The sequence below is a fragment of the Triturus cristatus genome, chromosome 9 (genome assembly GCF_964204655.1).
Source record: "Triturus cristatus chromosome 9, aTriCri1.1, whole genome shotgun sequence".
Classification (NCBI taxonomy): domain Eukaryota; kingdom Metazoa; phylum Chordata; class Amphibia; order Caudata; family Salamandridae; genus Triturus; species Triturus cristatus.
In genome coordinates, this window is record NC_140592.1 from 741,689,347 (window position 1) to 741,713,652 (window position 24,306).

Consider the following 24,306-nt stretch of genomic DNA (forward strand, 5'->3'; position numbering starts at 1 on the left):
CTGTGTGCATTTTACTTTAATCCCACACTGGCATCAGTGTGGGTTTAATGTGCTGAGAAGTTTGATACCAAACTTCTCCGTTTTCAGTGTAGCCATTATGGTGCGTTGGAGTTTGTAATGACAAACTCACAGCACCATATACTCTTAATGGCAGCACTGCACTTACAATGTCTAAGAATGGACTTAGCCACTGTAGAGGTACAGGGCTCATTCACCTGTACCCTCACCACTGGTAAAGTGCACCCAACTAGAGGGGTGACTGACCTATGCCAGGGCAGTGGGTTGTCGGCATGGCACACAGATGTGTGCCATCTCGACTCTTCACTTTGTTTTGCACCAAAACACACAACCTGCAAAGGCAGTGTGTGAGTGTAATGGTACCGGACCTCTAATGGCACAATAAGTGCTGCAGCCCTTAGAGGCCTTCTATGGTCACAGTGCCCTGGGTACCTGTGGTACCATTTATCAGGGGCTGACCTGTAGCCAGAGATGGCAATTGGGTTTAGGCTTCAATGCAGTTTTAGGGAAAGAACATAGGCCCTGGGTACCTGATTAGCAGTCAAAGCACATCAGCAATCCAGGAAAAGGTGGGGGCAACCATGCAGAAAGAGGGCACTTTCTCAACGGAGATTGAGAGTGAACCTCTCCCTGATCTCCTCTCATAAAGCCCAAAAGATGGGTCAGGGGATGGAGTTGTCTTTTCAGACACCCTCTCTGCCCAACTGCAGACTGGTTGCAAGCAAAATCTATCGACAGTCTGATCAAGTCAAGGAAAGCATCAGAGCTGAAGGCAGCAAGATGCTGGAGTTAGGGGTTATTGAACCCTCTGAGAGCCCCTGAGCCAGCCCAGTGGTCCTAGTCCCCAAACCTCATCCACAGGATGGCAAGAGAGAAATTAGGTTCTGTGTGGACTGTAGAGGGCTCAACTCTGTCACCAAGACAGATGCATACCCTATCCCAAGAGCGGATGAGTTGATAGACAAATTGGGTGCAGCCACGTTTCTAAGTACCTTTGACTTAACTGCAGGCTACTGGCAAATTGGCATGGCCCCAGGAGCAAAAGAAAAGACTGAATTCTCCTCACCTGATGGGCATTATCAGTTTACTGTTATGCCCTTGGTTTAAAGAATACCCCTGCCACCTTCCAGAGGTTGGTGAACCAAGTCCTTGCTGGATTGGAGTCCTTTAGTGCAGCTTATCTAGATGATATTGCTGTCTTTAGCTCCACCTGGCAGGATCACCTGATCCACCTCGGGAAGGTATTAAATGTCCTGCAAACTGCAGGCCTACCTATCAAGGCATCCAAATGCCAGATAGGGCAGGGAAATGTGGTGTACCTGGGCCACCTTGTTGGTGGAGACTAGGTAGAACCCTTACATCTCAAGATCCAGGCTATCCTGGACTGGGCACCTCCAACAACCCAGACCCAAGTCAAGGCATTCCTTGGCTTGACTGGGTATTACAGGAGGTTTGTGAACGGATATGGGTCCATTGTGGCTCCCCTCACAGTACTCACCTCCAAGAAGATGCCCAAAAAGGTAAACTGGACAGTTAGTTGTCAAAAGGCTTTTGACACCCTGAAAGAGGCTATGTGCTCAGCACCAATTCTCAAAGATCCAGACTATGCCAAGAAGTTCATTGTGCAGACTGATGCCTCTGAGCTAGGGATAGGAGCGGTCCTATCCCAGACCAGTGATGAAGGCCAAGACCAACCTGTTGCTTTTATAAGCAGAAGGCTTCTCCCCAGGGAGCCGCGTTGGAGTGTCATTGAGAGGAAGGCCTTTGCTGTGGTTTGATACCTGAAGAAGTCAAGACCATACTTGTTTAGTACTCACTTCCTAGTTCAAACTGATCACAGACCTCTCAGATGGCTAATGCAAATGAAAGATGAAAATGCTAAACTGTTGAGGTGGTCCATCTCCCTACATCGAATGGACTTTGTAGTGGAACATAGACCTGGGACTGCCCATTCCAATGCAGATGGACTTTCCAGGTTCTTCCACTTAAAAAATAAAGACTCTCTAGGGAAAGGTTAGTCTCATCCTCTTTCGTTTGGGGAGGGGGGATTGTGTGAGAAAGTACCCTCTTTCTGCTTTGTTGCACCCACTGTTTGCTGAATTGCTGATGTACTTTGACTGATTGTGCCCTGGGCTCCTGCTAATCAGGTACCCAGGGCCTATGTTCTTTTCCTAAAACTGCATTGAAGCCTAAACCCAATTGGCATCTTTGGCCACAGGTCAGCCCCTGGTAAAAGGTACCACAGGTACCCAAGGTACTGTGACCAGAGAAGGCCTCTAAGGGCTACAGCACTTATTGTGCCACCCTCAGAGGTCCTGTACCATTACACTCACACACTGCCTTTGCAGGCTGCGTGTTTTGGTGCAGAACAAAGTGAAGAGTCGACATGGCACACATCTCTGTGTGCCATGTCTGCAACCCACTGCCCTGGCATGGGTCAGTCACCCATCTAGCTGGGCGCATTATACCAGTGGTGAGGGTACAGGTGCATGAGCCCTGTACACCTACAGTGTCCAAGTCCATTCTTAGACATTGTAAGTGCAGTGCTGTCATTAAGAGTATATGGCGCTGGGAGTTTGTCATTACGAACTCCACAGCACCATAATGGCTACACTGAAAACTGAGAAGTTTGGTATCAAACTTCTCAGAGCATTAAACCCACACTGATGCCACTGTGGGATTTAATGAAAAATGCACACAGAGGACATCTTAGAGATGCCCCCTGAAAACCAACCTACCACTAGTGTACAGGCTGAGTGGCTGCTTTCAGCTGCCACCAACAGACATGTTTCTGGACCCCTGGGTTGAGAGCCTGCTGCTCTGCGGGCTGAAACAATGCACATCCTGGAACGAGGTGCCAAGCCTCCTCCTCCAGGATGGGCAGGGTTCACGAAGGGGAAGCTTTAAAGCTTGCCACCTTTGTGAGCTTCCCCAGGCCACTTGTTGCTCTCAGCAACTGGTCCCCACTGGTTCTGACCCCCACTTTGGGCAGGAGAACCAGGGGGGAAAACAAATGAGGAAGAGAGGTGTGCCCACCTCTGCCAACTCCACCCCTCAGGTAGGCGAGGTGAAGCACAACTCTGTCCATGCCATCTTGAAGATGAGGGGATTCAGCCAACCAGGGACAGGCTCATGCCCCCCTCCCACTGGAGGGTGGCATAATAGGGGGTGTACCCACCCCAGGTAAGGCACCCATTGGTCCCTACCTTTTACCTACCTATGACGCCCCTAAATTTAGTATTTAGTGGCACCCCTGAACCTTGCTTCCTCAGACAAGAAGAAACTACAAGAAGAAGGACCGAACAGCCCTGCAGCAGCTAGCAAGAGGAAGATGCCCACTGACTTGGCCCCAGCCCTACCGGCTTGTCTCCCCCTCGAACTTGCTCCTGCGAAATCCCGGTGTGTCCTGCAGCCAGCAACCTCAAAAACCCCGGAGGACCTGCCTGCCTTCAAGTCCAAATACTTTGTCTCCCGTGAACACCGGATTTGTTCATCTGCAACCTACGGCTCCAGCCGGACACCGCAAATTCAACCCACTCTGCACTCGCCGTCCACGGCCCGAGCTCGAGTGGGCAAACACCACGAGGAGGTCACCCCGGCGTTCCTGACCCGAGATGTGGCGACCTCTGACCTGCCTCAAGCCTCCAGCCGACGCCTGCAGCCTAAATCCAGAATGTACCCCCAACCGCGACCAGGAGCTGGTAAGAAGATCCGACCCCGAAAGACACCACTGCACCCGACGCCCCACGCCCTTGAGTGCCCAAACCAACAGTGCCTAACCAACTCCTCCCTTCCCAACTTACCTCTCAAAGTGGTGGTCACACCCAGAAGACCTTTGTCCCCAAGCCTGCAGTGCATTTGCAAACCGGAGGTTCCCTATTTAAAACAACAGGGCGCAAGATGTTGAAACAGCACCCGGCCGCCCTAGTGCCGCTGAGGTTGCACCTGTGGTGCTACTTTGTTTTCCCATTTGCCCTGAGTTGAAGTCCAAGAGCTTTGCTCCCACAACCTTGTGGCCTGCTCGCCAGCAGTCACCAACCGGAGGCCCCCTGTCCCCCATTGGATAACATTGGGCCTCAGCACTCTACACCCGGCCACCCTAGTGCCGCTGAGGGTGTAACAAGAGTGCATCCTTGACACTGGGGGACCCCTGAGTCTACCCCCAGAACCTCAACTCCCACTACCTAATACTTACCCTGAAACCGATAACACTATGTTCAAGGCATATGAGCTGTAGATTATGTGCTTATGCATAAATCGTCATCTATTGTTGGGTCCGGATGTTTGCACTTTGTTTTTGTGCGAAGAAATCTTTCCAGTCACGAGTTAGGTGACTCCTCCTTTAGGTGGTAGTGTGCATGGGCTTTGACTCCATCCTTGGATTGGTTTTTTTCCGCCATCGGGTTCAGATGTGTATTGCTGCGCTCTGGTTCGGTACCATTTTCGGACCCCTTCGACGCGCATTCTACTACCCTCAACGGTATTGTTATCGATCGCAGTTCCCCATTCGACGCACATCGTCTCACCTCGGAAAACATTTGATCGGGAAACTCATGGCGGGCCGTCAGTCAATGGAACGGATTCCCTTCAACTTCAGTCCCGGGTGTTTTGCTAAGTTTCCACGCACCGATTTGCATGAAGTGTGCAACCTCTGCTTGTCCCCGGAACACGACGAGAATGACTGCAATGCGTGTCGATCGTTTCGATAGAAAAAGACACTTCATGACCGTCGGGCTCGACGCCACGAGATGCAACACCACAGCGGCTCCGCACCAGACATCTTCGGCGAAGATTCCGACACTGCACATCAAGCTCAAGGAGCCGAAGAAGAACTGATCGCCGTGTCCGAGGCCGACTCCGACATTGACGAAGAGGAGCAGGTTACTCCGGGTCAGCCTACCGTGAGTAAAGATACCCCTTTGCCCCCTCAATCTAAAACAAAGGCTATGGTCCCTCCTCTGCCCTCGGGCTAAAGTCGGCGCCGACAAAAAAATTCCGCCGCCCCACCCTCGGGCCCTGCTGCGAAACACAAATAGAAGCCTTCGGGCTCGGGCTGGCCCCACTCTGGCACAGAAACAGCACCTTCAGTGCCGAAACACAAGTCCAAGCATGTGTTGGTCACAATACCACTGTTGACCAAGATTCCTCCTTTGACACCGAAAGGCTCGGAGCTGAACCCTTCGACACCCAAAGGCTCGAACCCGAAACCTTTGATGCCTAAACCGGCACATACAGAGAAAGAAACTTCCTCTAAAGAGCCTCGGCCCAATGACCCGCCTTTGGATCCGAAGCAGAAAAAAACTGGTGATCCACCCTGAAATAGGACATATTCACACCACTCTTCCAAAAAAACGGAAGATTGTCCTACCATAGGACTACCACATTCCTCTCAAAAGAAAGTGTGGGTACTAACCCTTCTCCCCCTTATATTCCACCTCCCTCTCCTACTGATCCCAACTTGCTCATCACACCATCAAATTCACCACCACCACTTTCACCTGACCATCAGGATGAAGGGGATGGGGATGAGGATCAGGGTAGGCCACAGGACACTGGCCCTTGGGATGATTACCATACAGTTCCAAACACAGACAATGACCCTAATTTGTATCCCTCCAGACCCTCCCCACCTGACGACAACATTGGATACATTGAGCTCCTTAACAGGGATGCTCAATATCATGAGGTGGAGCTCCATAAGGAGCCTTTACAAGAGGATTTCCTCTTTGAAACGCTTACTTCTTCCCAAAGAGCTACGCATACCTTACCAATGCTCAAAGGCATGTTAAAACACACAGATGAGGGATTTAAATACCCTGTAAGGGCAAGGATAATCACACCTAGGGTGGATACAAAATATAAACCTGCTCCCACCGACCCAGTTTACATTAAAGGTCAACTGTCATTAGTCTCTCTTGTGGTCTCCAATGCCCGCCAGAGCGCTAATTCACAAACCACTGGTGAGGCTCCTCCTCCTGACAAGGAGGCTAAACTTATTGATGCCTCCTGCAAAAGAGTGGCTTCACAGGCAGCAAATTACTGGCGCATTGCCAGCGCGCAAGCTCTCTTGGCTCGTTAGGATAGGGCTCATTACGATGAGTTAGAGACACTCATACAACATTTACTTGATGAATACAAATCTAAAGCTATTCAGGAAGATAAACTTATCTCCAATACATCCATTAGGTGTTCCCTAGACGCAGCAGACACAGCAGCTTGTGTAGTCAACACCAGTGTATTCTTACGCAGGCATGCTTGGGTGAGAATATCAGGCTTCAAGCCAGAGGAACAAACCTCCAACCTTAACCAGCCATTCGACAAGGAACATCTCTTTGGCCCAGCTGTTGATACCTCGCTGGAAAAGATGAAAAAGGACACTGAGGTTGCAAAGTCCATGGGGGATTTGCAGTTACCTACCAATAGGGGTTCCTTTCGCCGCTCCTTTTATAGGGGTGATTCAAAAACTGTGTCCACCGAAAAGCCCTCCTCCTCTTACAGGGGCAACAACCAACCGCAAAGAAACAGTGATTTCCTTCCGCTATCCCCCGATCACTCCACCCCTGTCGGGGGACGACTCTCCCAATTTCTACCTGTCTGGAATTCGATCACCTCAGACAAGTGGGTACTACAAATTATCCAATATGGTTACTGCCTGGAGCTTACAGACACTCCCCCAAATATTCTTCCAAGATCACATGCAATGTCACCAGAGCATCTCACCCTCCTAAAACAGGAGTTTCTCTCTCTCTTGGAAAAACATGCTATAAAGCCAGTCTCATTACAATACCAGGGGAACGGAGTGTACTCCCGGTATTTTTTCATTCCCAAAAAGCACGGCTCTCTCTGGCCTATAATAGACCTCAGAACTAAATCTGTACATTCAGTCCGACCACTTTCTCATGGTCACACTCCAACAGGTGCTCCCACTCCTTCAGCAAGGCGACTTTCTGTCCACTCTGGACTTAAAGGACGCCTTTTTCCATATTCCCATTCACCCGGCTCACCGGAAATACCTAAGGTTTGTGGTGGACGGACAACATTATCAATTCTAAGTCCTCACATTCGGAGTAACTACAGCACACCCAGGGTCTTCACCAAGTGTCTGGCGGTAGTCGCGGCTCATGTAAGAAGACAGCACATTCACGTCTTCTCCTACCTAGACAACTGGCTAGTAAAAGCCATCTCGCAACAACGCTGCCTACGCCACACTCAGAAAACAGTCCAACTGCTTCAGGACCTTGGGTTCACTGTAAACCTCACCAAGTCTCATCTCCAACCATCCCACAAATCTGTATCTAGGAGCCACAATAGACACTCACAAAGCTCTAGTGTATCCAAACCCAGTAAGGATCCGCAACATGCAGACTCTAATATCGCCATTTCAGTCTCAACACTCATTACCAGCTCGAGTGTTCATGCAAATGCTGGGAATGATGGCATCTTGCATTTTAATCGTTCCTTACGCAAGACTCCAAATGCGTCCCCGACAGGAATGCTTAGCACGTCAGTGGAACCAGACTCCAGGTCAGTTATCAGATCTAGTGTTGGTGGATGGCCGCACCTATTGCTTTCTGCAGTGGTGGAACATACAAAACCTTTCCAAGGGGCGGCCATTCGTCGCCCCCTTTCCAAAGATAGTGCTAACAGCAGACGCATCGCTCACTGGTTGGGGAGCTCACCTTCAAAAACATACCATTCAGGGCATGTGGACTCTGCAACAAAACTCCTCCACATAAATCATCTAGAACTGCTAGCAATGTTTCTAGCATTGAAAGCCTTTCAACTTCATCTAGGAGGCAAAGCTGTCCTGACTCGCACAGACAACATGACAGCAATATACTACATACAGAAACGGGGGGGGCGCTCTCTCCAGCTCTCACAGCTAGCCCAGAGCATTTGTAAATGGGCCATTCCTCAAAAAATATATCTCCTTGTAGAACACCTTTTGCAGATCTGCTCAGTCGGCAAATCCACGAATGGGATCTCCACCCTCAGGTTCTCCTCCCATTCTTCCAAATGTGGGCTTCCCAGAGATAGATCTGTTCGCCACCCACCTAAACGCAAAATGCCCAAGTTTCGCATCCAGGTATCCACACCCATTATCCAAAGGCAATGCACTATGGGTCAATTGGTCAGAGATATTTGCTTACGCATTTCCGCCTCTCCCGCTCATTCCATTAGTGGTTCGGAAGCTCAGACAGCAGTCCCTGACACTAATCCTAGTTGCTCCCACATGGGCCCATAAACCCTGGTTCACAACCCTGTGGGAGCTATCAGTAGTTACTCACCAAAAACTACACCTAATTCCCAATCTTATCACTCAGAACCATGGAGAGATAAGACATCCAGATCCCAGTCATCTCAACCTTGCGATCTGGCACTTGAAATCCTAGAGTTTGGCTATCTTAATCTTCCATCAGACTGCATGAATATTACCAAAGAGGCTAGGCGCCCTACCACAAGAGCATGCTATGCAGCAAAGTGGAAGCGGTTTGTCATTTACTGTGACAACAATCAAATTAATCCGTTAGATGCTTCAATCCAAAACATAATTTGCTATCTATTACATCTACAGCGTTCCAATAATAGCTGCATATCTACAAATCAGACAGCTTTTGTCTCTTTTTAGAGTGCCTGCTATTAAAACATTTATGGAAGGACTTAAGCAGTTCATTTCCCCGAGACTTCCACCTGCTCCAGTGTGGAATCTCAACACAGTTCTTACAAGATTCATGGGTCCACCTTTTGAGCCATTGCACAAATGTGAACTACAAGTTCGAGGTATATGAGATGTAGATCATATGCTTTTGCATAGATTGCCATCTAGTATTGGGTCCGGATGTTTGTACTTTGTTTTTCTTCGAAGAAGTCCTTCCAGTCACGAGGTAGGTGACTCCTTTCTCAGGTGATACTGCGCATGGGCGTCGACTCCATTGTTAGATTCTTTTTTCCGCCATTTGGTTCGGATGTGAATTGTTACGCTCCGGGTCGGCACCATTCCTTCAGACCCCCTTCGCCACGCAATCCACTACCCTCGACGGTATTGTTAATCAATCGCATTTCCCTTTCTTCGCGTATCATTTACTCTCAAAAACCTTCGATCGGAACATTCGTGGAAGGCCGTTGGGCATACCGGCGCCAGGATCGGTCGCAGCTGATGGAACGGACTCCGTTCAGGTTATGTCCAGGGAGTCGCGCTAAGTTCCCGCACCGACTTGCACGGAGTGTGCAACCTTTGCCTATCCCCGGAACACGACAAGAAAGACTGTGACGCGTGCCAGTCGTTTTGGTCGAAGAAAACACTCCGTGATCGTCGGGCTCGACGTCACGAAATCTACCAGCAAAGCGGCCCTGCGCCGGACCTCCTCGGAGAAGAGTCCGAACATGAAGAATTTCAAGCGCAGGAAGCCGAGATGGAGGAGGAACACTTCTCCATATCCGACGCTGACTCCGATGCCGAAGACCTCACCCCGGCACAACGGACCGTGAGTAAAGAGCCTTCGTTCCCACACCATCTCCTTTATAAGAAAAAGGCTCCGGTCCCTCCTCTGCCTTGGGGCCAAGGGCGGCACCGAGAAAACAGAAACAACAGCCTTCCGGCTCGGGCTTGACCTGTCCCCATGCCGGTGCTGACCCGAAACCTTCAGCATCGAAAGCGAAACACCTCTTGGTCTCTGTGCCACCTTTGCGTAAAGCTAAATCTTCGGCGCCGAAAACTTTGGAGCCGAAACTTTTAACGCCAAAACCGGCATGTAAAGAAAGTACAGCAACTAAAGACTCTCGGACTGAAAATCCACCAAATCCGAAACAGAAGGAAGTCGCAGTCCATTCAGAAACTGGACATATTCATGCCAAACTTCCTGAAAAGAGTAAAATGGGCTTATCAGAGGACTACCACATTCATTTAAAAAAGAAAAATGTGGCTATTGACTCTTTTCCTTACATTTCAGAAGACGCACTTATTTCACCTACACATTCCCCTATACCACCATCGCCCGACCCACAGGATACAGGGGATGATGATAATGATTTAGATGCATATGCACCACAAGATGTACCACAGGATCCTGATCCATGGGATCATTATAATGTCCCGCAACCAGATAATGACCCTGACTTAAATCCATTTAGAACTTTCCCTCCAGATGATAACATTGGGTACATTGAGCTCCTTAATAGGGCTGCAGAATACGATGGTGTAGAGCTTCATAAGGAGAGTTTAGAGGAGGATTTTTTAATTAGAGACCCTTAGTTCATCCCAAAGGGCTACTCAAACTTTACCAATGTTAAAGGCCATGCTTAAACATACTGAGCATATCTTTAAAGACCCTGTCAGAGCTAGGATCATCACTCCCAGGGTAGCGAAGAAATACAGTGCTGCATCTAATGACCTAGTCTATATCAAAGGCCAGTTAACTTTAGACTCATTGGTCGTTTCCAATGCTCATAAAAGGGCTAACTCACAAACGACAGGGCAAGCCCTGCCTCCTGATAAGGAGTCCAAATTATTGGATGCTTCAGGAAAAAGGATAGCCTCACAAGCGGCTAATAATTGGCGCATTGTCAATGCCCAGGCATTATTGGTAAGATATGATAGAGCTCGTTATGATGAACTCGAAAAGCTCATTGAATTCCTTCCTGATGAGAATAAAGCTAAAGCCAGTGACCTTATTCAAGAGGGTAAATTGAAAACCAATACCTCTATCAGATGTGCCTTAGATCAGGCAGACACCGCAGCTCGGGCAGTGAACACCAGTGTATTGCTTCGTAGACATGCTTGGTTAAGGATTTCAGGGTTTAAACCTGAAATACAAGCCTCTATCCTTAATCAATCCTTTGATACGCAACATCTCTTTGGCCCAGCTGCTGATGTATCTTTAGAAAAGATGAAAAAAGACACAGAGGTTGCTAACTCCATGGGGGCCTTACAATCACCTTCCAACAGAGGTTCCTTTCGTCGCTCATTCTATAGGGACGGCTCCAAAAACATTTCTACAGACAATCCTTCCTCCTCTTACAATGGCAACAATCAGTCACCCTCTTCAAGAGGTTATTTTCGAGGAGGATATAGAGGAAATAATGGCAGTCTAAGAGGCAGAGGTAATCACGTACCTGCCCCGCAAACACCAAACTGACTTATTTCCCATACCCCGATCATTGCACTCCTGTCGGGGAACGTCTCTCACAATTTCTACCCATTTGGAATACGATTACATCTGACATATGGGTTCTCCAAATTATCCAATCTGGTTATTGCATGGAACTTACAAGCACTCCACCCAATATTCCTCCAAGGTCACACCTCATGTCACAAGAACATCTCACTCTTCTAAAGCAAGAAGTTCTTTCGTTATTGCAAAAGAGCGCAATAGAACCAGTCCCCTTACAATATCAAAGAACAGAAGTGTACTCCCTCTACTTCCTAATTCCCCAAAATAACTGCTCTCTCAGGCCCATATTAGACCTCAGAGAACTAAATCTCTACATTCAGCTGGACCATTTCCACATGGTGACCCTCCAGCAAGTGCTTCCCCTCCTTCAGCAAGGCGACTTTCTATCCACTCTGGATATAAAGGACACCCTTTTCCATATACCAATACACCCTGCACACTGCAAATACCTCCGTTTTGTGGTGACAGGCCAACCATATCAATTCAAGGTCCTACCCTTCTGAGTGACAACCGCTCCCAGGGTTTTCACAAAATGCTTGGCAGTAGTCGCAGCCCACCTGCGAAGACAACAGGTTCACGTCTTCCCATACTTAGACGACTGGCTCATAAAGGCCAGTTCACACAACAGCTGCCTGCGACACACAGAGAAAACTGTGGAACTCCTTCTTCAACTGGGGTTCACAATAAATCAGGCCAAATCCCATCTCCAACCAACCATGTCTCAAGACTATCTAGGAGCTGTGATAGACACACAGAAAGCTGTAGCATACCCAACTCCATCCAGAATCAGAACATTTTAGAACATAATTTCCCAGTTCCAGCCCCAACACTCCTTACCAGGTAGAGTGTTCATGCAATTACTGGGAATTATGGCATCTTGCATTTTCATAGTTCCCTACGCACGACTTCAGATGCTCCCCCTGCAAAAATGCTTAGCACGTCAGTGGAACCAGGCTCAAGGTCAGTTATCAGATCTAGTGCTGGTAGACGGCCGCACCCATCGCTCTCTGCACAAACCCTGTTAAAGGGGGGGGGCCCTTCAGTGACCCGTTCCACAGATAGTACAAACAGCAGACGCATCTAAGGATGGAGTCGATGCCTATGCGCGCTATAACCGGAAGGAGGAGTCACCTACCTCGTGACTGGAAAGACTTCTTCAAGCAAAAACAACGTGCAAACATTCGGACCCCCTGTGCACTGTGAGGTGTAATTTGTAATACCTGCATATGAAAATCACAATAAAGTTTGTTTTAAAAAAAAAAAAACATTCAGACCCAACACTAGATGGCGATCTATGCATAAGCATTTGACTCCACAGCTCTGTGTGCCAAGAACAGATGCATACTGGGTAAGTAGCGTTTTCCTTTCCTCCATAGGATAACATTGACTGTTTTTCATGGAAAAGTTTCTAAGTGTGAAGTTTAAAAACCTAAAGGAATTCTTTAAAATTGCACTAACAAAAACGATTTTACTTACCTGTTTGCAGGAAATGTCCCAGAATAGTGTCCAGGTATACTATTCTGAGTAAGAAAAGTAATCTCAAAAGTAACTTACCTGCAATTTTACTGAAAAGCCCATTCAAGTCAATGTACCTTATTTACAAAGTATTGCATATCTCTGAAACCATACTGTAAGTCAAAACAGGCATATACTATTGCAAATCAAAACTGTATTACAACTGTATATTTACTGCAAAGTACTTATCACTTTCCTGTGCCAGGCTTGCTTGGTTCTAGAAAATAAAATAACTGAAACAACTTTTCGAGGCATATGAGCTGTAGATCATATGCGTTAGCATAGATCGCCATCTGATGTTGGGCTCGAAGGTTTGCACTTTGTTTTTCTTCGAAGAAGTCTTCCTAGTCACGAGGTAGGTGACTCATCCTTACGGTGATAGTGCGCATGGGCATCGACTCCATCCCCAGATTGTTTTTTCCCACCATCCGGTTCGGATGTGCATTGCACCGCTCCGGGATCGTCTTCGAACCTTTTCAACGCGCAATCCTTACCACTCAACGGTATTGTTTTCGATTGTGGTTTCCCTTTCGACGCGCATCGTAAAATCCAACTACTTCGATCGACGCTTCGACACGGGGCGTGAGGCCTACCCGCGTTGACAGCGTCAGCAGTCCATGGAATGGACTCCATTTAAGAAATACCCGGGTGTGGTGCTAAGTTCCCACACACGGACCTGCACAAGGTCTGTAACCGCTGCCTCTCCCCAGAGCACGAAGAAACCAACTGCGAGGCCTGTCGATCATTCCGATCGAAGAAAGCCATTTGTGACCGTCGGGCTCGACGTCACGAGATGAGAAGCGACACTAGTCCGGTGCCAGACATCTTCAGAAAAGAGTCGGCATTCCAACCCGGCGCTGAAGAAGAACACATCTCCGTGTCTGAAGCCGACGACTCCAACATGGAAGAAGACTCGCACGTCACTCCGGCTCAAAGAACTGTGAGTAATGAGCCTCAACTGCCCACAAAAACACCAAAGACTCCGGTTACACCATTACCCTCGGGCTCAGTTCAAAACCGTGATACCATTTCAGACGCTCGGTCCCGGCTATGAAACATAAGGACAAGTCCTCCGGCTCTGGATCGAGCCAACCCCACTCAGGTACCAAACCCACATCTTCGGCACCAAAACCAAAGACCAAGCCTGACGCTGCGCTGCCAGCACCGAAGACATCTTCGGCACCGAAAGAGTCGGATCCGATACAGCATAAACCCAAGGCTTGGGCGCCAACACCAGCTAAACCAAGGCTCCGGAATCGACACCGACTAAACCAAAAGCTTTGGAGCCGAAAACACATAAAGAGAAATCTTCGGATCCGAAACCAGGGAAAACCAAACCTTCGGAGCCCAAACATCCTGCACCGAAGGGCGAAGAGCCCATAAAGCTTGGAAGTCCTCTTAAACCCTCTGAATATAAACAAAGGGACAAAGACACTCCGTCCAATAAACTTCCTCCATCAGATTCTTTGGATCCAAAACAAAAACAGTTACATATTGACCCTGAAACTGGGAAACTTCGAGCAAAACTTTCTAAAAAACTGAAGCTAGACCTCTTAGAAGACTACCATATACCTCATAAGAAAAAGGACATGGGTACTAACCCCTTGCCCCCTTACATACCTCCCTCGCCTCCACCTGTTAATCCAAATTTACTAATTTCACCAGCAAACTCACCACCACCACATTTCTCACTTGAGCCACAGGATGATAATGATGGGGATGGGGACGGGGATGGGGATGGAGATGGAGATGATACTGAGGACACCATTCCACAGATCTATATCCCTCCAGACCATCACCACCCAATGACAATTTTGGTTTCGCACAGCTTATCAATAGAGCTGCTCAGTTCCATGGGGTGGAACTACATACCTATCCCTTAGAGGAGGATTTCTTGGTGGAAACTTTCACTCCCTCCCAAAAAAACACTAATACTTTGCCCATGCACAAAGGTATGATAAAACACGCCAGCGAGGTATTCAAGGACCCTGCTAGAGCTAGAATACTTACGCCAAGGGTAGAGAAAAAGTATAAAGCCGCTCCTACAGACCCAATTTACATCAGGGGCCAGGTACTATTAGATTCTCTTGTCGTTTCAAATGCACGAAAGAGAGCAAATTCTCAAACTACAGGTGACGCCCCTCCTCCTGACAAGGAGTCAAAACTTATAGGCGGGTCAGGCAAGAGAATTGTATCACAAGCTGCAAATCATTGGCGTATTGCCAATGCACAAGCTCCTCTGGCACGATATGATTGAGCTCACTATGACGAGCTAGAAAAACGAATGCACCATTTACCAGACCAATACAAGGCTAAAGCTCACAACCTCATTCAAGAGGGTAAGCTTATCACAAACACTTCAATCAAATGCGCCCTCGATAGGCTGATACAGCCTCGCGTGCCATTAACACCAGCGTTTTGCTACGCCAACACGCTTGGCTTCGAATCTCAGGATTCAAGTAGGAAGTACAATCAGCACTACTTAAAGGAACATCTCTTTGGTCCCACAGTCGATTCATCATTAGAAAAGATGAAAAAAGACACAGAGACTGTTAAGTCCATGGGGGCCTTACAACTACCTTCTAGTAGGGGCTTCTTTCGTCGCTCCTTTTATAGGGGTGGCTCAAAGACAACTGCATCTGAACACACTGCATCCTCTTATAAAAGTCCCAATCAATCTTCCTCATCCAGAGGATATTTTCGGGGCGAGATACAGAGGAAATAACAATAGAGGAAGAGGCAGAGGTAACTCCACACGCACTTCCCCTGCCGCCAAACAGTGACTTCCCTCCACTACCCCCGTTCATTCCACTCCTGTCGGGGGACGTCTCTCACAGTTCCTACCTGTCTGGAATTCCATCACAACAGACAAGTGGGTAAGACAAATTATCCAATATGGTTATTGCCTGGAACTTACCTCCACTCCCCCAAACATTCTTCCCAAACACCGTGCGATGTCCTCAGAACATCTCACTCTCCTAAAGCAAGACGTTCTCTCCCTGTTACAGAAACATGCAATAGAACCAGTCCCCCTGACTCATCAGGGCACAGGGGTTTTACTCACTCTATTTTCTAATTCCAAAAAAGGACGGCTCTCTCAGACCAATATTGGATCTCAGACAGCTAAATCTCTACATTCAATCCGATCATTTTCACATGGTCACCCTCCAACAGGTGCTTCCGCTAATTCAGCAAGGCAACTTTCTTTCCACATTGGATTTAAAAGACGCCTACTTCCACATTCCCATTCACTCCGCTCACAGGAAATATCTCAGGTTCGTGGTGGACGGTTAACACTACCAGCTCAAAGTCCTCCCATTCTGGGTAACCACAGCACCCAGAGTTTTCACCAAGTGCCGAGTAGTTGCAACTCACTTATGACAACACATTCACGTGTTTCCTTATCTGGACGATTGGCTCATAAAAGCCAAATCACAACAAAGCTGTGTTCAACACACCCACCAAACAATTCAGTTGCTTCACCGCTTGGGATTCACGGTAAACCTCACCAAATCCCACCTCCAACCGTCCAACACACAAGTTTATCTAGGAGCTAATATAGACACTTGCAAAGCTCTTGCATACCCCAACCCGGTCAGGATAAACAACATACAGTCTCTAATATCACAATTTCAACCTCTACACTCATCATCAGCTCGAGTGTTAATGCAGCTAATCAGAATGATGGCATCTTGCATTCTAATAGTCCCTTATGCAAGACTCCAGATGCGTCCTCTACAGGAATGCTTAGCACGTCAGTGGAACCAAGCTCAAGGACAGCTGACAGATCTGGTGTTGGTAGACAGCCGCACCCATCGCTCTTTGCAGTGGTGGAACACACAAAACCTTTCCAAAGGACGGCCATTCCTCGAGCCCGTTCCACAAATAGTGCTAACAGCAGACGCATCGCTCTCTGGCTGGGGAGCTCATCTGCAAAATCATACCATTCTAGCAATTATTCTAGCGTTAAAAGCCTTTCAAGTCTATCTAGTCCACAAAGCTGTACTAGTCTGTACAGACAACATGATAGCAATGTACTATATGCAAAAGCAGGGAGGTACACACTCCCTACAGCTCTCACGTCTAGCTCAAAGCATATGGAGATGGGACATTCCTCAAAACATATATCTCCTGGCGGAACACCTTCCAGGCGTAGACAATCAGACCAACCTTAAAAACAATTGGTCTGAAGTTCAGTCTTTGAGTGTGTGAATTCATTTGCTGACTGAGTGTGTACAACAAATGCTTAACACTGTCCTCTGATACTGCCTTACTGCTTGACCACACTACCACAAATAGAGAGTGAAGTGCTATCTAACTTTACCTCTGCCTACCTCTGGGGTTCCACTGGACTGTGCACACTATAACTCACTATGTTATAGTGTATATATAGAGCCATCTTCCTACAATGTGTCTTATAGGTATATCCTTATTGAAGGTAAGTAACGTGTTCATTTTGAGTCGGTGTGTTTCTGTAGTGTCTTTGCCGATATCTTTCTTTGATGTACTGGTCACATCTCTCCTCCCCCTTTTCTGGTTATATTCTTTCTTTACTACCTTTCTCATGCTCTAAATGAGAATCATAGATTACCCATTGGGACATGTGTTCAGTAGCTTCTGATATCCAAATAGATGGCTTGAAGTTCAGTCACTCATGATCTACCAAGGCTTCCTAAAGCAGTTGCTACTCAGTGTGTTCCAGGAATCTTCCTCTGAAGTCAGGCAATAATTTAATCAAGTGATACTTACTTTGAAACATACCAGTGTCCATTGAGTATTTACCGTCTCATCTCTTGCAGTTATGAGATTCAAACTACTGAAGCATACTAGGCTCAATGTTGTGGCCCTCCTGAATGCGCTGCCGAGGACTCTCCATGACATCAATTCCTTTGTGATTGACATCACCGCTCAGACAGTGAGTCTCTTGGAAAACCCCTCTGTTAACCACAACCTTTGTGTGTTTTTTCAGGGGTGAGCTTCAATCATCACATGCCCTCACTTCTTGCTTTTCCTTGACTTCGCCCCTTAATCCGTCCATTATCTAGCACCTTTGGTCTCCAGCGCCGTTCATGCCCCTTTGCTTTGTTTCCTTCTACCTTTTTCCTTTCCTCTCTATAGGTCTAATGTGTCATCTCCTCTGTTAGCTCTTCTCTCTCTCTCCATGTGTCATCTGCGCTCCGTGAGCTTTTCTTCTACTTTGCCCCCTCCCGCTGTTATCCTTGTCATCCCCTGTTCTGTTTCCATTGTTCTTATTATGCTTTCTTCCTAATTCTCCTCCTCTGTTTCCATGTTTTTCACCTCTCTTCTGTTTCTAGTGTATCCATTATTGTGCTTTTTTTTCCTCAGAACACTCTCTTGTGCTTCGCTGTTCATGGCATCTTCCAGGAGGGTAAGCATTTCAATTCCTCTGCAATTGTGTGAACCAAACTCTGTTGTTTCTCTTCTTAATTTTATGTTTTTTGTGTTTTGTTTGTATAGTTGAAGGGAAATTTCGATACTTCAAGAGGGCTTTTAACCGGGTGTTTATCGCAGTACCTGCTCCAAACACTGGGTAAGGTTACAGCTATACTCTGTAAAGGCAGTAGTCAGACACTTGTTTTTAGGTCTCGCCTGACCCAGCGCATGCGCTGGTCTGGCGAGACTTATTGAGAGGGCTCCAAAAAGTGCTACCAGGCCAGCCTAGAGCTACAGTGCATGTGCGCGGGCGCGCGCGCCGCGCTCGACCGCGATTACTTTCACTTTTGCGGCTGCACGGCCGCTTTGATGTTTGATCGCGATTGCGATCACTTTCGCGGCCGCACGGCCACTTGACATAGCCATTAGGTCTCGCTTTTGGGACCTTATAAGTATTTAGTTATGCATTGCTAAACACTTATAAGGTCCCAAAGGCGAGACCTATTGGCTATGCCAATGCTTGTTTGTAAATGTCAACAGGGTTATGGAACTGAAACCTGCAGACTACTTGTACTGTCAGTTACTTTTGGATATTATTACTTGTAGATATAGACCTAGGTGCACTAGCACAGCAAGCAGACAAAACACTTGTGTGCACGCTTAACTGTATCCCTCACTACCCCCACACACTAATTCAGTCTTACACAGCAGTTGATTTGGGGGCCAGAGAACTCTTACTTGAAAAATATATGACCCCAACCATGATGTAATAGAACACGGAGTCCAGTTGTCAGTGTTTTGCAGCGTGAATCTTTTCTAGATTCACATGCTGCGCATTATTCCGCCATCTAGTGGTTGGGTCCGGAATTGTAGTATTTCTTCTCTTTTTTTAATTTAATTTTTATTGTTGGTGGGCGTCGAATTACCACCATTTGGTGTCCTTCTGTGACGTCGATGTGCTTCCTCCGGAAGCTCCCACCTTTGGTCTCCATCTTCAGATTCTTTTTTTCCACCGTTGGGTCTGGATCGATACGGAAGGAGCTCCCAAATTTGGAGAGAACAATCGCCGAAAATAATGGAAAAACAAGAGAAACACCGGTAGGACGTTTTTTCGACTTTCAAGCAAAGAAGACCCGAGTTCGACGAAATGGTCGAAAAGCAAGATCTTCGACGACGATCGGAGAATGCGCATGCAGGGGGCTCCCTGTGTGCGGTAATGGACAAGACACTGTTTTTGCAAGAACTCACCACAAGTACTCACAAAAGAATCAGCACCCAGTCTACAACCTGTGCCTGCCGGTGGATCATCGGAGCGACGACTAACGCCTGCTCCGTCTTCACTCCAAAGACGTTGAGGGTGAGAGAAAGGCAGCGACAAGCCAACTACAACATGCAAGGCCAAGGACCACCGCCTTCGCTGCGAGACCTGGGCCTCTCTAGTGAGGAGGAAGATAACGTCGCCGAATGGCTAGAGGGCGACGAGGACAGAGATGTTTTAGTCGTGGGGTTCGAGAAGAAGTCTTCAAAGGAGGTAAGACACTCGTCGACCTCGAAAAAACTAGAAGAGTCTCGAAAATCAGAGACCACGAAAGGGAGCCTCGGCGTCGAAGTATTCGGCGACCGGAGCTGCATCCAAACAAAACACACCGTAGGATCCTTGGATAAGGAAACCGGAATGGCAAAGATCCTCGAAAAGACAAAGACGTCAAAAAAATGTCTGGAAAAGGACTCCTCGGCGCCGAAAAAAGAGAGGCCCAAACAAGCGTCGACGACCGATTCGGTGTCAACAGGTGAAAAACGGAAAGCTGAAAATCACAACGCCGAAACACACGCGGCCGAGATATAGGAAAAGGCTCAAAGCCGAAATGGCTAATATCTTGCAACGTAAAAAAGATTTCAACGAAAGCTTGAAGCAAATCAAGATACCGCCGAAAGCAAAAAACACGGAAGGCGAAAAGGTTGAAGAACTAATTCCGCAGACAACCCCTGAGCCGATCAAAGAAGAGGAAGAATCATTCTTCTTCGGAGAAGCCGTCGAGGAAGACGAACAGACATATGCCGAATCGGCGATATCGGAGAATTAAGACCTCCAATGGCAAGATCTTGACGCCAAATAACCTGAGGAGGCTGTGGAAACATATCCTTCGAGGCCATCACCCCCAGATGACATTGGCATGTATAATCAGGTGATTAAAAAAGCTGCTGAAACTTATGAGGTTCAACTGGAGGAAGAAAAACCACAGTCATGTTTTTTATTATAGACACTGATGCCTACACAACCCAGAAATCAATTCCTCCTAATGATGCCAAGTGTACTAGACCAGGGGAAAGAGGAATTTAAAGAGCCTGCTACATGCAAGGCTATCACACCAAGAGCAGAAAAAAAGTTTAAGCACTCCTCTAAGGATCCTATATACAACAGGGAATCGGTACCAGCTGACTCTATTATTACTTCAACAGCAAGGAAAAGAGCAAATGTACCAAGTACAGTTGGACCACCTCCAGATCAAGATGCAAGAAGATGGACCTTGTAGGAAGGAAGTTGGAAAGAAGTGAAGCGAATCAATGGCGCATAGCCAATTCAAATGCATTATTAAACAGACATGCTTATCAACATTGGAAGGAGGTAGGAGAATTGTTAAGAAATCTACCTGACTAATTCCAAAAAAGAGCCAGCCACCTGGTGGAAGAGGGTAAAAACATTGCAAATACATGTTTAAAATCAGCCCTAGATGCTGCTGAAACTTCAAGCAGACAAATGATGATTGATATCACAGAAAGGAGGAACGCATGGCTTAGAATCTCAGGGTTCAAGCCAGAATTGCAAAGTAACATCATGTTCGAGGCATATGAGCTGTAGATCATATGCTTATGCATAGATCGCCATCTAGTGTTGGGTCCAGATGTTTGCACTTTGTTTTTGTTCGAAGAAGTCTTTTTCAGTCATGAGATAGGTGACTCCTCTTTTCGGTGATAGTGCGCATGGGCATCGACTCCATCCTTAGATTGTTTTTTTTCCACCATTGGGTTCAGATGTGTATTGCTGCGCTCCGGTTTGGTACCGTTTTCGGATCCCTTCGACGCTCAATCGACTACCCTCGACGGTATTGTTATTGATCGCGGTTTCCCATTTGACGCGCATCGTCTCACCTCGGAAAACCTTCGATTGAGAAACTTGTGGCAGGCCGTCGGGCCTACCCGTGCCGACCGCACTAGCAGTCCATGGAACGGAATCCCTTCAAGTTATGTCCCGGGTGTCATGCTAAATTTCCACGCACCGACTTGCACGAAGTGTGCAACCTCTGCTTGTCCCCGGAACACAACAAGACCGACTGCGACGCGTGTTGATCGTTTTGATCGAAAAAGACACTTTGTGACCGTCTGGCTCGACGACACGAGATACAACACTATAGCGGCTCCGCACTGGACATCTTTGGAGAAGTTTCCGATACTGAACATCAAGCTCAAGGAGCCGAGAAAGAAGAACAGATCTCTGTGTCCGACGCTGACTCTGACATGGAAGAAGAGGAGCAGATTACTCCGGGTCAGCGCACTGTGCATAGAGATACCCCTGTCCCCCTTCAGCATAAAACAAAGGCTCCAGTCCGTCCTCTGCCCTCAGGCCAAGGTCGACACCGACATAAAGTTTCTGAATCCTCGTCCTCTGGCCCGGCTTCGAAGCACAAACAAAAGCCTTTGGGCTCGAGCCAGCCCCACTCTGGTGCCGAACCAACACCTTCAGCGCCGAAACACAAGCATGAGTTGGTCACAAAACCACCGATGCCGAAGATTTCACCTTCGGCACCGAAAGCCTCGGCACCGAAACCTTCCACGCACAAAGGCTTGGAACCAAATTCTTCCACGCCCAAAGGCTCGGTGCCGAAACCTTCGATGCCGAAACCGGCACATAAAGAAAAAGATACTCACTCTAACGAGCCTCGGTCCAATGATCCGCCTTCGGATCCGAGGCAGAAAACATTGGTGATCAACCCTGAAACAGGACATATTCATGATACTCTTCTAAAAAAACTGAAGATTGATCTATCAGAGGACTACCATATTCCTCTTAGGAAGAAGTGTGGGCACTAACTCTTCTCCTCCTTATATACCACCCCCTTCTCCTCCCATTGATCCCAACTTCATCATTACACCATCTAATTTACCACCACCTTCACCTGACCCACAGGATGATGAGGATCAGGATGCACCACAGGACACTGACTCTTGAGGGGATTATCACACAGACCCTAACGCAGACAATTACCCTGATTTATATCCCTCCAGACCCTCTCCACCTGACGACAATATTGGGTGCGTTGAGCTCCTTAACAGGGCTGCTCAATATCACCGGGTGGAGCTCCATAGGGAGCCATTAGAAGAGGATTTCCTATTTGAAACACTGAGCTACTCATACCCTACCAATGCTGAAAGGCATGTTAAAACACACAGATGAGGTATTTAAAGACGATGTAAGGGCAAGGATAATTACACCAAGGGTGGACACAAAATATAAACCCGCTCCTATTGACCCTGTTTACATTAGAGACCAGCTGCCCTTAGACTGTCTTGTAGTCTCTAACGCTCGCAAGAGAGCTAACTCACAAACCACAGGTGAGGCTCCTCCTCCTGATAAGGAGTCTAGGCTTATTGATGACTCAGGCAAAAGGGTGGCTTCACAGGCAGCAAATCACTAGTGCATTACAAACACTCAAGCTATTTTGGCTCGTTACGATCGGGCTCATTACGATGAGTTAGGAAAACTCTTGCAACATTTACTTGATGAATACAAATCTAAGGCTAACGACCTTATTCAGGAAGGTAAACTTATCATTAACACATCCGTCAGGTGTGCCTTAGACGCAGCAGACACAGCAGCTCGTGCAGTCAACACCAGTATACTCTTACGCAGGCATGCTTGGCTGAGAATATCAGGCTTCGAGCCGGCGGTGCAATCCTCCATCCTTAATGTACCATTTGATAAGGAGCATCTTTTTGGCCCAGCGGTTGATACCTCGCTGGAAAAGATGAAAAAAGACACGTAGGTCGGCTTTACAATTACCTACCAATACGGGTTCCTTTCGCCGCTCCCTTTACAGGGGTGGTTCAAAAACTGTGTCCACCGAAAATCCCTCCTCTTATATGAGCAACAGCCAATCCCCTCTTCAAGAGGCTGTTTCAGTGACTTCCTTCCGCTTCCCCCGATCATTACCACTCCTTTCAGGGGACGTCTCTCCCAGTCTGGAATTCAATCACCTTAAACAAGTGGTTCCTACAAATTATCCAATATGGTTACTGCCTGGAGCTTACAGACACTCCCCCAAATTTTCTTCCAACAGCCCATGCAATGTCATCAGAACATTTCACCCTCCTAAAGCCAGAGATTCTCTCTCTCTCTTGGAAAAACATGCTATAGAACCAGTCCCATTACAATATCAGTATACTCACTGTATTTTTTAATTCCCTAAAAGGACGGCTCTCTCAGGCCTGTACTAGACCTCAGGGAGATAAATCTATACATTCAGTCAGACCACTTTCACATGGTCACACTCCAACAGGTGCTCCCACTCCTTGAGCAAGGCGTCCATTCTGGACTTAAAGGACGCCTATTTCCATATTCCTATTCACCCTGCTCACCGGAAATACCTCAGGTTCATGGTGGAAAACAATATTATCAATTCAAAGTTCTCCCATTTGGAGTAACTACAGCACCCAGGATTTTCACCAAGTGTCTGGCAGTTGTCGCGGCTCATCTAAGACAGCAAATTCACGTCTTCCCTTACCTAGACAACTGGCTAATGAAGCCAGCTCGCAACACAGCTGCCTACACCACACTCAAAAGACAGTCCAACTGCTTCACAACCTCGGGTTCACTGTAAACCTCACCAAGTTTCATCTCCAACCATCCAACACTCAAGTGTATCTGGGAGCTACAATAGCCACTCAGAAGGCTTTGGCGTATCCCAACCCAGTCAGGATCTGCAACATGCAAACTCTAATATTGCAATTTCAGCCTCAACACTCATTACCAGCTCTAGTGGTCATGCAATTGCTAGGAATGAAGGCCTCTTGCATTTTAATCGTTCCTTATGCAAGACTCCAAATGCGTCCCCTACAGGAATACTTAGCACATCAGTGGAACCAGGCTCAAGATCAGTTATCAGATCTAGTGTTGGTAGATGGCCGCACTTACCGCTTTCTGCAGGGGTGG

General features: G+C 47.4%; 1 protein-coding gene across 5 annotated transcripts in view; it reads left to right on the plus strand.

Moving 5' to 3' along the window:
* Positions 1-24,306, plus strand: part of LOC146798697 (nuclear RNA export factor 1-like) — an 801,269-nt gene that overhangs the window by 539,466 nt on the left and 237,497 nt on the right. For all 5 annotated transcript variants that reach the window (XM_085626008.1, XM_085626009.1, XM_085626012.1 and 2 more), the window contains exons 16-18: positions 17,504-17,619; positions 18,051-18,093; positions 18,183-18,255. In XM_085626008.1, coding sequence (XP_085482134.1) covers positions 17,504-17,619; positions 18,051-18,093; positions 18,183-18,255 — 232 coding nt within the window. The remainder of the gene's footprint in view (positions 1-17,503; positions 17,620-18,050; positions 18,094-18,182; positions 18,256-24,306) is intronic.